Source organism: Heliangelus exortis, chromosome 3 (genome assembly GCF_036169615.1).
Source record: "Heliangelus exortis chromosome 3, bHelExo1.hap1, whole genome shotgun sequence".
Taxonomy (NCBI): Eukaryota; Metazoa; Chordata; class Aves; order Apodiformes; family Trochilidae; genus Heliangelus; species Heliangelus exortis.
In genome coordinates, this window is record NC_092424.1 from 90,750,760 (window position 1) to 90,764,222 (window position 13,463).

Sequence of the window (13,463 nt, forward strand, 5' to 3'; positions counted from 1 at the left end):
GCTAGAAGATAAAAGAGAACTGGTTAGCATAACCTTTTTGCTTTTGAGTGCACTTTTAAAAAAACCCTCACGGGGAAAATTTGAGGAAGCAAAAATTAATTAATGAGAAATAAAATGTTGCTGTGGATCAAAGTATAGACAAATAAGTTTTCAAGAGAATAATTATCAAGTACTGTGATACAGATAAAATAAGTGACATTTTTGTATTCCAGTTCCATTCAAAAATTCCCTAAATGCTGAGACTGCTAAAGCTTTGTGGCAAGTTGTTCCTTATTCCATGTTCTTTATGCTTTATATCCTAATCTGTTAGTATCACACAGACAAGTCTAGCAGGGACAGAAACTTGACAGTTTCAGAAATTTGATACTTCCTGCTGAATGACCTCAAACCCAGCACTTTAGAAACAAAAGGTTGGAATGTACATAATTCATCAGTTGACATTCAGTGTTTAGAATTGGTGCTCATGGTTTGACTGATTGCTATTTAATTTTCAAGAGAAGATTAGTTTCAGGCTTTATTTTGTTTTGTGGCTTCTATTTACTGAAAATAATTATTGTTTAAACTATTGTTGTCACACGAGGCAAATCTAAGCATGACCACCCAACAAGTTCGAGCTTGTTGTCCTAAATCTGCTTGTAGTTACTTGAGGGAAATAGGCAGCCTTCAGGCTGTGATTTATCATATGTGCTTTTTCAAGTTCCCTCCTTTTGATAAGATAAACCACTTTCCTGATGATCCATCCTTTGGCTGCAAACAAGCTTGGGCTCTATCCTATACTAGTCATCCTGTAGGTGGCCTTTGTAAGATGTAGGCTGTAGATTATTATCTTTGATATCAAAAATTACATAAATCACATCCTACCTCTGCATAAGCTAAGGAGTAGCACCTTGTAATTTGTCTAGATTACAGTAGATACAAGAAATTTACTGCTAGGCCTTGTGCTGCAAGGTAAAACAAAATTGATATATGGGCTAAATAGACAAAGGTTTGTACCCTGTGCACTGAGAATCAACACTTTGTTTCAAATCACCTATTTAGAAACTTTTAAATATCCATGGCCAAAACCTTCGCTTAAGCAAACTCTCAGAACTGCACGTTTTGGCTTCTACTATAAATTTTGTAGGCTAGGTATTTTGCTTGTATTACTAAGGTAATAAAATATTAATATGCATAAATTTCAATTCAGAGATTGTTTCCTTTCTAAAGCACTCTTATTGTTTAAAGTGTTATTTGCCGGAAATGGATAATTTAGTGCCTTACCTTAACTCCTTAGCTGAGCAGTTGAAAAATACTTCCAAAAATAATTCTAAGGGCTTCAAATTTTATTTCCTATTTTTACTGGCAATTTAGAATTTATGTAGTGAGCATAAATCATTTGCAATCTTTGGATCTTATGAAAAATGCACTCAAACAGTTGAAACTAAACTTTAAGCTTTTACATGTCTTACTGTTGCTACAGCTGCACTAACATTGACTCGATCATCATCCAGAAAGTTTATGTTGTCAGCTGTCACATTGAAGATCTGTAGCACAGTACACAGTTTTCTAAATGTTTACTAGATTAGTTCAAATATTTATGAAGAATTGAAGTATTGTGTATGGTCTTAGAAGTTAGACTATTTATTAGCATCATAAAGGGGGTTTTGGGGTTGAGGTTTTTTTTTGTACATGCATAAAAACTTTACAATAACATCTGGGACACATTCTGTGAAGACACTGAGCCAAAGCACTTATAAACTGTGTGGTCAGCTAATTACTACTACGGATATTTTGCATGTGATATGACACAAAATACTGCTGGTTTTAGAACTGCATTTTTTGGATGCATAATTCAGGTACTATTAAAAATATCACATCTTTTTCATTGATTAAAAATGAAGTCTGACAGCCAGGATTGATGAAAAACTGTGGCAAACGGCAATTGCAAATAGTCACTTGGGTTGTGTTTTAATTTAAAATTATTTTTTATATACATAGGAAAAAATGTTAAGTAAATTCTGATTAAGCTAAGTTCTTCCAAATTTTAAAAAGATGCAGAAAGAAATTGCAATTAGTACAGTAAAAGATAAGGAAGTGAGGGCTTGTATTTCCCCCTCTTTTTAGAAATGGTACTTCACTATCTACTTTGTGTCCTGTGACAGTGAAATAATGTCCGACTGTCTCTCCCTGAAACACTCAGTTCTGTTCTGAACATTCAGTTCAGTATTAGTCCAAATAAAAATAACTGGGAACATAAGAGCTGAAAGGTTGTAATTTTTTCTCTAATAAAAAACACTTTTTCATGACCAGCAGTTAAAGACTGTATTTATATCCCAGCCCTTTTGAAGCCATCTGGACTATTTGCATGTGCAAATATGTATACAAATGTTTAGATGTTCAGTGTAAGAACAGATGCAATACTTGCTGTCAAATAACTCTAGAAGCATTTACTGACAAAGCTGCTGCTTCATAATGTAAATGTAATCACACATTAATTCTGAACTGATTTATGCAATTCCTTTGTTTATAGTTTTATGTCTTTTAATAATGAGCAGTGCGAGGAAGTTCACAATATGTAAAAGCATATTGAAACATATCTGTGTCTGTTTAGAATTCAAGTACTGGTTGATATACATGAAATATGGCAAAATTTTTTGCTATGACAAGTAGATAACAAGATACTTGCGACTGGGCACTACATACATGGAGGATTTGGGGTTTTTTTAACAAAACAAATGTAGGCGGGAAAAAATTCTGGCCTTATTTGCACATTTTGGGTTTGGCGTGAAGATTCTGTTTCTGAAAGAATCTCGTTTACTTCTCCTTTTCTTTGTATTTCCCTTTTCCGTATAGTAAAGATTGTCTGTTTTTAACAAATGGCTTCCTTTGCAGAGAGACAGAATATATCAACCTCAATATTATGAATTCAGCAAATGATAGACATATACATTTTAGCACGAACATCCAATAAAAATAAATACATCTGCAGTGAACATGGTAAATTATGCGAACTTACACTATAATAATAAACAGGAAACAGCAGCATCTGAGTCTGCAACTGCTTTCTCAGGAGGCTCTGTGCTTCCAGCTGTGGTAGCAGCTGTGGCTCTGGCTCTGGAGCTCTTGCTGAAACAAGCTGACAAAGGGCTGATTACAACATGGAGTTCAGTTTCTGCTTGGCTTCATTTTCCTTTTAACACACTTTGGTTATGAAAGGTTTGCTCATTTACCCTGTTTGTGGTTTTATATTCTGCACTTCACAGTCACTGGGCTAGTGTGGTGATTATCACCATTCCTAGTGACCTTGATCGTAGGGGCCTTACACTGTCTGTACCATTTGTGGAACATTGCAGTTTGGTTTTGGCTTAGTGGAAGAAATTGAAAACTCTCATCCTCTTCCTTCTCCCTCCCCATCCCCTGAGGCTGTTCAGCATTTTTGTTACACAGTTACTATTACTATCCATGTCCACAGTAATGTTAATGTCCAAAATGTTACACAGTAAAGTTGGTGTTTATTTTTTTAAATTGGTTTTTATGCATAGAAAACAATTTAGGAGAAGACAAACATGATGCTCACTTGCAGGGAAGCCTACAGAGACTGGGTAAACTCTGTCGGGTAAAAAAGCTAGAGAAATTCTTTTTATAACTTTAATTTATTAAAGGGAGGAATTCTGATATCACAGAACCTGAGTAAGCAAAACAACATTTACCTGTGTGTTCCTAAAGCAGCTGTATGGATACGTTCAATTATTGCAGGTCCTTCTATCTACCTCTTGTTGCATGAGTTCTTTTCTTGATTGCATGCTAAAGATACAGTTAAGCTACTAAAATGTCTGGCCTGGATTCAGCAAAGATTTAAGCACATACTTGGAATTAAACACTTCCATTGCAGAGCCTGCTTTGTGAACTCCCAGATATTTGCTTCTGCTCTCATATTGCAGTGTCTCTGGTGAGTGTCCTGAAACCTAGACAGTCTTTTTCATTACAAAGTCTTTCTTCTTTCAGTCCTGCCATCTTTTTAGAAAACAGCTGTATCTTCCAATTTAATTGAATCTTTAAATTAAATCCCATTTGCCTCTGTAGCTTGTTGCTCGAACTCTTCCCTCTTTTTTCCTCTGCTGCTCTTGCTCACATAGGATCATTCTTTTCCTCCTAAGGAAAAATAGATACAGTATGCTCTTTTTCTGTCACTCTTTTCTCCCTCCCCCTAATCCGTCCTTTTTCTCCTCAACTGTTGGAGCAGCAGGAGTTTCTTGTCTACTTTCCATCTGTACCCCTTCCACTTGCCCCAGTGACCCCATGTTCTGTTCTTCCTCTTATTTCTCCCCTCCCTTACTCGCTTTCTTAATCTCTCACCGTCCTCTGGCTCTTTTCCACTGCAATATAAGCAAGCATTTGCCTCTTAAAAATTCCACCTTTGACCCTACTTGGTTCTTCATATCATATCTCATTGCCTATCTCTCCTTCATTCCTAAGCTCATTGAAGGCGCTGTTTATAATTACTGTCTGGAGACCCTCTTCTGTGATTCCCTCCTACAACTCCTACACTTTGGCTTCTGTTCCTTGCTTGCAACTGCAACAGCTCTCACCGAACTCCCTGATGACAAAATCTCAGAAACAGTAGTCTATCCTCAATCTTTTTGACTTGTCAGTAGTGTTTTCTGCAGTTGACCATCCTCGTCTTTAAACTTGCATCTTTTGTTGCTTTCTGTTGTTCTGTTTTGTTAATACTCTTCTCTCTAAAACAGTTCTTCAATGTGTTCTTCAAAGATGTCTTGCATTTTGGAGGGGTATGGGTGGAAGTCTTGGGGCTCTGCTTTGGCTGTGTTCTCTTAAGCTTCTAATGCCTTATGGGTTACTTCATAAAAAAAAAAAAAAAGAAAAAAAAAAAAAAGAAAGAAAGAAAAAAAGACTAAAATTTAACTGCCAAATATATCTAGATAACAGATCTATCTTCCTATTGAAACATATTTCCTCTCACTTAAACTTATGAATTTGGAACCACACAAATACAAATCATCCCACACGGTGCTGTCTTAAGTCTAGGATGTCTTGACAAATGCTCAGATGAGATGTATGATTATCTTCCCTCTCTCACACAGATGAGATTATTTTCTGCTTTCGTATGCTAGGCTCTCTGTAGCCCAGCTAGCTGTTTGCAGCATCTGTTGCAGCTTGTATTACTTTTTCTACTGATGATTCAAATTGTATATCTTATTTCCAATAATACAGCAAGAACTTGTCAAATAGAATTTATATTTTATGTCCTCTATTAAAAATGCTTATCTTGATATATGGCTGGAGTGTATTTTACTCTTCTGGAGCCTCATTTTAAGAATTTCACTTTCTTTGTCCCTGCCATTGACTGAGTCCCATTTCTATTGCTTCTGTTCTCTCTGCATGGAATCCCAGAGCTTTTTTTTTTTTTTTCTTTTTGTATTGAAGAAATTTAATGTTATCACCACATAACTACTTTTCATGCCAACTCATTAAATGAAAATAGACAAAATTCTTCCACACTTGTTCTTGATGAACTCTACTGAAAACCAGTTCTTTCATTCTCCACAGGACTTTGTTTTCTCTCTGGCAGGAAGTTCTTTACCTGTCAAATTCTTTCTGTAACCAGTTTAATATTGAATATCAGATGTCCAGATAGATTATATCTTTCATATTTTCCTTGTTTAAAATGTCAGTCTAGTTGCAATGGTTTAAACATGCAGAGAGTTCATAATCTCAAACAGATTTGTACATTGTAGTAGGCAGATTTCTCAGGTCACCACATATTTTCATACCCCAGCAGGCCCAGCTGAATTGTGTGAGCTCAGGCAAGTTTCTGCTCACTGTTGTGAACTGTAAGGAGCATTCTCTTGTTCTCTAGATACCTTTTGGCTTGCTTTTATTTTTGTTTGCCCTACTGTATTGTAGATGTCATTCATGCCACTTTAGCCCTACCAAATGCACATCCTCTTGCTCTAACATACATAGCTGTTAGGGACATGTGGAGATATATGTAATTAAAGGTGAAGATATATGTAATTAAAGGTGAAGATATATGTAATTAAAGGTGAAGATATATGTAATTAAAGGGAACATGTGCAAATGCAAACCGTATGTCTTGCATTCATTTTGTATTTAGTTCTGGGTTTGCTCACTTCATAGTAAGTGCTGCAAAGCACTTCCAGTAGAAGTCTGTATTCTTTAGCTCTAGGTAATATTATGTAAAAAGGAATCCTTTGGGTCTGAAATTTTTCATGCTTGGTTTCATTTGAAAAACTGAATGCATATAAAAAAAAAAGCTATTATTCTGAATTGTTTTTGAGTTAAATGTCACTGAAGAGAAGGGCAGTGTTTAACTATTACCAGTAGTTACTTTCTTATCACTAATATAGATAAGAAAATTTAGAATTGTGAAACGGTGACATCTAAATTGGGGGTGATACATAATGAAGTCTATGGCCAAGTTTCAAAAACCTGGTTTTCATAATGACATACAGATAATTGAAATAATGCCTGGTAGTCATCTGAACTAAAACTGTGAGAAGAATGTAATAGACCCAACCACTTGTTGAACGAAAATTAATTTCCATTTCTTTGTCACGGCTAATCAAGTTCTTTTTAGGTTCAATGTTTGCCTCATTTTTACTACTACTTCTAGTGTGCCAGAACTGTACCTTCGTATAAGAGATGGAATATGTTCTACGCATTAAAATTCTGACTTTTTTCACAGTTTGTTTTTGCCTGTTGCTCATCCTAATTTCACATTCTATCAATCAGTTTCTCCGTCAACTGCAATGAAATAATACATCCATTACCCTACAGACCTTGACTCATACAAAATGTGATCTGGACATTTGCATTATACCATGTATAATTTTGCATGCTATCCTTCAGTGCAGAGGGAAAGGGAATGTTGGGAAAGAGCCTCTATGAAGCCTCTTGTTCTTCTGCTAAGCAGTCGAGCAACCTCCCACTGGGACTGGTGATCTGCCTGCCTCAAATCTGTTGGAAACCTCTCTACAGCTACACTTATTTTGATTCAAAATGGCTGCTTCTGGTTAGTTTAATCCTACTCCTAATCAATTTAAGATAAACAATTAGAAGTTTAATTGGAATTTAATGACTTTTAATAGTCATTAAAAAAAAGAAAATTAAACCAAATTTTAAGACAACACGGCATTAAGACTGAACGATAGAGGCTTGGTTGTGACTTTTGATTTTTGTGCTTTGTGGAGCCAATAGCTGCTGGGAGACACAGTCTGGCTTCCCAGTTCCTCCTTGTCCCAAGGCATACCTACGCTGCAGCTTATAATGGAGTTATAATTCTGCTGGGGCATTAGAACAGAAATGCCTGTACAGAGAGGGTGGAAGCTACCCCATTCACCACATTTCTAATGACTTCTGAGATGGCAGAGTAGTTTTATAACTACTGTGAACTATGTTGCTTGTGTCCATGTGTTGCTCTCTATGATCTGGGTAGGTGGCACAAGGAAGAAAATGATACCTTCTGAATACCTTGTGTGGGCTGGTCAAGGCAAAACTGAGCTGTCTCTTGCAACTTCAACAGAAGTTGAAGTCTCCTGCAGCAAGATTGGCTTGGCTGCATTACCAGTCCTTTACAAGTTGTAACATAGATTGAGCATGACTGAAGTGATAAATCTCTGTTTTGTGATTTATAAAGAAAATCATAAATGCTATTTTCATCAGATGCAATTTTGACTTTTCACTCAAATATATATTCTAGATTGACTGTATTAAATATTCAAAATTATATTTAATTGTTTTAATGTACCTTTATGTACCTATGTAACCTTGTAATGTAACATGGATGGATATAGATACATCTATATAAAACAGAAGTATGTTCATATCTTCTTTTTATTGTAGGTATGTGTCTTGTGCATTGGGCTGCCCATATGAAGGAAACATCATGCCAGCTAAAGTGGCAGAAGTAAGAGTGAACTTCTGGCTTGTCTTTTTAATGAAACAAACTACATTTTCAAATGTTTATAAATAATGTTCTCTACTTAGTCCTATAAAGAGTTTTACTGAATAAATTTAAGGAAGACAAACACAGAATATAACTAATATAAAAATAATAAAACTCTGTGTGGAGCCTTACTCAACCGTATTCAGTCAAATCTCAGTAAAACAAAATGTTTTGATAGTTATCAGTCATAAGGAAGAATACTAAATGCTATTTCCTCCTACAAGAAGGTAAGGAAATGCTTAAGGAAGTAGGCTCAAGCACATATGACCACATTGTACAAAATGATTCTTGCCAAAGGTATCTGCTTTTAAATCCTTTTTATGCTGGCAGAAACATACAGCCCTGTCAGCTACTTGAGCCACTGCTACAACACTGCTTCTGGTGAAAGCCATTTGATTGACACATGAACCAAAACTCATCCCCAAACTGGTTCCCTACTAATTACCTACTTCTACTGCTATAGTGGAATAAGCTGCACCTTACCTTCTCACTCCATTTTCCCATTTAGAATAAAGGAAAAGAAAGACAATGCCTTAGTCCAGCCTCTTTTTCCAGCAGAGAAAGAGACTTGCGGAACATTTTGCAGATAGACAAAGAGGACTTGAAAGCTGAAATGGACAGTGGAGAAAGTGGAAAGAATTCAAGAGACACAAGGCAGAATGCAGTGGCCTTCTTCATGGAGAAAGACTTATCTTTGCTAGACTTGATCACCTACTTTTGATGATCTAGCTGAATCTCCAAACCACTTTTTGTTGTTCTTTGTAGCAGTAGCAGCTAATCACAATTCATCTGGTGTGCTGTGTTCTGCGTGTGTGGCTTTCAGGTTCCATTCTCCTGCCTCTTGTACACATTCCAGATGGAACTTGTGATAATGCTTCTCCAACAGAAGCCACATATACTCACACTCTTTGAAAAAAAAAAAAATGGCTAAATTGGAAGGTACTCAGTATTTCTAAATTAATTTGGTTTAATATGAAGTGAAAGTTAGAAGTGACACAGCTTTAGTTAGAGTGGTGATGACAGATTCAGCTGTGCTGTTGGTGAATTGCTTACTGCAATCTCATGTTCCCCAACAGGCATTTTTCCACGTGTTGCTTATTTTTTCACTACTACTCTTGCACAGAAGAGCTTCTCTTCAGTTTGCTAGTGGGAGTGCTACTTAATGTTCCAAACCAGAAAACTTGTTCACAGATATTTTATCTTCTCTCTAAATACTAATAAGTGTTTTCTTGTGTACCTGTACTCCATTTTGTATGTGTTTAGGAACAAAAGCTGCCTCATTAAAATTATTGAGGCCCTGATCCAGCAAGCACTGATGTTTATATAGAGGCATCTGATTAGCTGTTAATGGATTTTACATAAACACATGCACTTACCCTTTGCTGATTCAGAATTATCAAAAATACTCTTTTGGAGAGCTGCCTCTGGTCATCATCTTTCTTGGCGTGGGAGCATGTGACTCCCTTGACTGCATTGCAGTCAACAGCTCTGACTGCAAGGTTTAGACTCCTTCTTCTGCAGTCAATGACAATGACCAATTTTTAATTTTTTTTTAAGAAAGAAATTTAACTGAAGGAAAAGTAATTATGAAAGGTGGCTCTATAACCAGGCTACTTGCATTTCTGGCTTACCAGGTACATAACTGCTTTACGCATAGTTATCTAGTGACCACAAACTTCATATGACTTTAGACTTCTAGAATATTTCTGGTACATTCATATCATCCTTTATTTTAAAAATAATAATGATATTTAAAAAAGAATAATAAATATAATTAGTATTATAATAAAATAATAATAAATTAAAAAAAAAATCTCACCAATTGAATTAAACTGCCTGGTCCTAGTCCTAGTCCTCTGCTTTTTCTTGAAATGGAATCCTGTGTTTTGTGAATGTCAACGTTAGGCAAATAAGGCTTGGAAGTTGTTGGAAGCACCACCATGAAGCCAATTATATTATCCATTGTCTTCCAGTCATATACTTGTATGCTTTTATCTTTCTGCCTGCTTCTTTCTCTCCTTAGCTTCCTTTTAGCCTAGAACAGTGGATTCATATAAGTACTATCCAGCATGCAGGCTGAACAGGCTACACAAAATGTCCCTATTCTTATTTGAATGCTGTTGGATTTTTACAAAGTTTCCTTCACAGCACAAGGCCTGCAAGTGTATTTTTATGGTCTTACTTCTTAAAATAATCTGTATCTCAATTATCACCTTTTGTATGCAGTTTAAGAGTACAGTTTTAGATATTATTTCCAGCAGTAGGATTGTTCACATGCCTCAGAGGCTGAGGTGTTGGGTCGCCAGCTCCCATTTTGATCAATGCTTGGTGTCAGGGCAGGGCTCCCACGGGGAGTAGCACAAGAACCATGCACAGTAAAACAGCTCAGTGCTGCAGTTCAATCAACAAAGCTGCAAGCTCGTAATCACATTCTGATTACACTGACAAAACAATGTGTTCTCTTCTCCCCCATGGTCCTCCCAAAAATCTACATTTCAAAACTTACATCTATAGTTACTGGTCTGCCTCCTACTATGGTAGGATAGAGGATCCACTATAAAAACTCCTGTCCAGCTTCTGAGCTGGACATTCTTCTTGAAATTAAATATAGATCTCATTTCAAGGGTCAGTTTAAGGTTAGATCATGACAAGTTAGTGATGATGCTCAGCTTGTTAGCAGTTTCCCTCTCTCTCATCTTTAAGAACTTCATTTTCAGAAGCCAAAAGACCTAGGGAATGAGCATGGAAAAGAAGTGAATACGACATGATTTCGAGCAATTTATATAGTGTCTTCATCATCCCTAAAATGCTCGTGTAGAAAAAACTTTGAGTCATGAATGAAAACTTAAGAAAAAAATGCAGTCTGCTTCTTTTACCTTGATCTTAAACAAAAACTGAAGTTTGGGGATTAGCCAGAGGTAATCTACTAACTGCAGATGATTTTTTTTTTTTTCTTACAACAGTAGTCCAGTAAAAACACCTGCCAGGTGCTGATGATATAAAAATATGCTGCAAGATAGAATCTTTTTTTGCAGCCTGGTGAATGTCCCTTTTGTAAAGCGTATATTGAATTTATGTTGATGTGAACCAGGGGCTCTTAGAGAAAGTTTTACTACCTTTGCAGTAGTCATAGCACTTTCAATCTTTAAGCAGAGTGATTCAGACTACTTGAAGTTCTTTTTCAGCTGTTCTTTGAATTATGTGAACAGTAATATTAATCCAGCACTTCCGAGACTGCTGGTACAGCACTTTGTCAAGCTTTCTCAGACATTCACAGCAATCCCACTGATGAAGTCCTGGGAATTGCTTTAACAGCAGAGTGCAGTGCAACTGAAGATGTCTTGGAAAAAGGTTATAGTTTTTCATTTCGAAACAGTTAATTTCTAGACTGGGATTTTGTTCCAGTGGAGTGGCCTTTCAGGACCATTGATGCACAGTGGGGAATGCTAAAGGGGACAAACATACTCAGCAACTGAAAATAAGGTAAAATCTTTTCCAAATCCATTCAGAACATCTAAGATAGAAGGCTCCTACATAGAATTTCTAAAGCACTATTTTTGGTGCAAGCATAATTTTTTGCTTCCTAGTGTATGTCTCTCTCCATACAAGCAGTATGGGGCCAGAACTCAGATCTTTTTGTTATACAAAGAACTGCTCAAAGACATAACTCTAGAAATATTAAGGGCTCTGCTTACATAAGTTACAAGCAGATGTATAGGGTTTTGTTTGGTATTAAGAAAATTTTAAATCTTAAAGTCTAGAATGTTAATTAAGCTACAGTTTTGCTTTGTTAGTATTTTGATGTTCAATGTAATGGAAAGCAAGAAAAATTAAATATTAACTACAACATGTAAAAACTTCAGTTTTCATTGATATTTTAATTCCAAAAGAAAACAAAATCATGCTTCTTGTTAACTATTTATTGTCATATTTCAGCCATGTGCTTGGCTCCATGTAATAAGCAAACAAAAGGCAGGTCTTTATCCTGAGCAACTTCTAAACTGAAAAGTAGATGGAGAAAACCAAACAGCTGGGAAATCCCCAGAGAGAGAAAAATGTTGGGAAAGGGATTGACAGAAATTTAATTCATAGTGTAAAATCTGGCTTATTTAGATTCTGTGGGAGAGTCAAAAAGCAAGTTTTTGACAATTTTGGCTTGGTTGGTTATTCCATGCACGGAAGCAAAACTATAAATTTAAAATAAGAGGACCTATGGGACTTTGGTTTTGGGTGGCAGTTTTCAAGAGGGTCTTTGATACATAAGCCTACCTTGATAGGTCAAAACCTGACACTTTTGATAGGTCAAAACCTGACACTTACACAGAAGTGTGTCCTTTTTAATGCATGTTCTTCACCCTGTCTTATGTACTTTCATCTTGACCTGTTTGTGTTTCTCTGTTTCTAATCAGGTATCTAAGCGGCTGTACAGTATGGGCTGCTATGAAATCTCTCTGGGGGACACAATTGGTGTGGGGACTCCTGGAAGTATGAAAAGAATGTTGGAAGCTGTTATGAAAGAAATTCCTCTGAGTGCCCTCGCTGTTCACTGTCATGACACATATGGCCAGGCATTAGCCAATATCCTCACAGCCATACAGGTAACTCAGGTTTTCATTTTATAGATATGATAGTAGCAGTTTTAGTTTAATTCAAATGCACAATTTAAAAAAAGAATTCCAGCCTTAAAAGAAATTACTAGAAAAGGAAAGACTCCCTCATTAAGCTTTCAGAAAGTATTGCTCATACTCATTGTCTATAGATATTACTTTTGTTGCTTTTGCAGGAAAATGTCAATTCTATCTACTTGTTGCCTTCAATTCTGTATAAAATCAACAAGAAACAATGGTGATTACTATATTACATTGTTTTTTTATAAAGGAGGGAGATTTTTTCTGATGTCTCAGATTCCGCTTTTCTTAGAACCCTGAGAAACTAAAATATTTATTTTACAGAGGTGTCTAAAAATAAAATAGAATAATGCATTTTACAAGGCCATGTAGTGATAGAACAAGGGGTAATGTCCTTAAATTGGAAGAGGGTAAACATTTATGTTAGACATTAGGATGAAATTCTTTAGTGTGAGGGTGGTGAGACACTGGCAGAGGTTACCCTGAGAAGTTCTGGCTGCCACCTCCCTGGAAATGTTTAAGGCTGGATTGGATGGGGCTTTGAGCAACCTGTTATTGTAGGAGATGTCCCTGCCCACAGTGTGGGGGGGTTGGAACTAGATAATCTTTAATGTCCCTTCCAACCCAAACCATTCTATAATTCTATGATAATTACATCTTGATTTCAGATGCATAGATCTAAATTGTTGTTATTTATGCACACAGTAGTCTAGATAATTTTATCACTGTTTATGCCTTCAATATGCTTTTTTATTCATCGGTTACACCTTCCAAATAAGATTAGCAACTACATTGTGTCCTATTTAATCTTCTTTTAGATCTGTAGCGAAATAATGAGAAATAATTAATTTCCATACGAGATATTTTTG

General features: G+C 36.1%; 1 protein-coding gene across 3 annotated transcripts in view; it reads left to right on the plus strand.

Annotated features, from left to right (window-relative positions):
- The window catches only part of HMGCLL1 (3-hydroxy-3-methylglutaryl-CoA lyase like 1), a 76,638-nt gene that overhangs the window by 28,269 nt on the left and 34,906 nt on the right, over nt 1–13,463 (plus strand). For all 3 annotated transcript variants that reach the window (XM_071741697.1, XM_071741696.1, XM_071741698.1), the window contains exons 6-7: nt 7,864–7,927; nt 12,376–12,564. In XM_071741697.1, the coding sequence (XP_071597798.1) occupies nt 7,864–7,927; nt 12,376–12,564 (253 nt within the window). The remainder of the gene's footprint in view (nt 1–7,863; nt 7,928–12,375; nt 12,565–13,463) is intronic.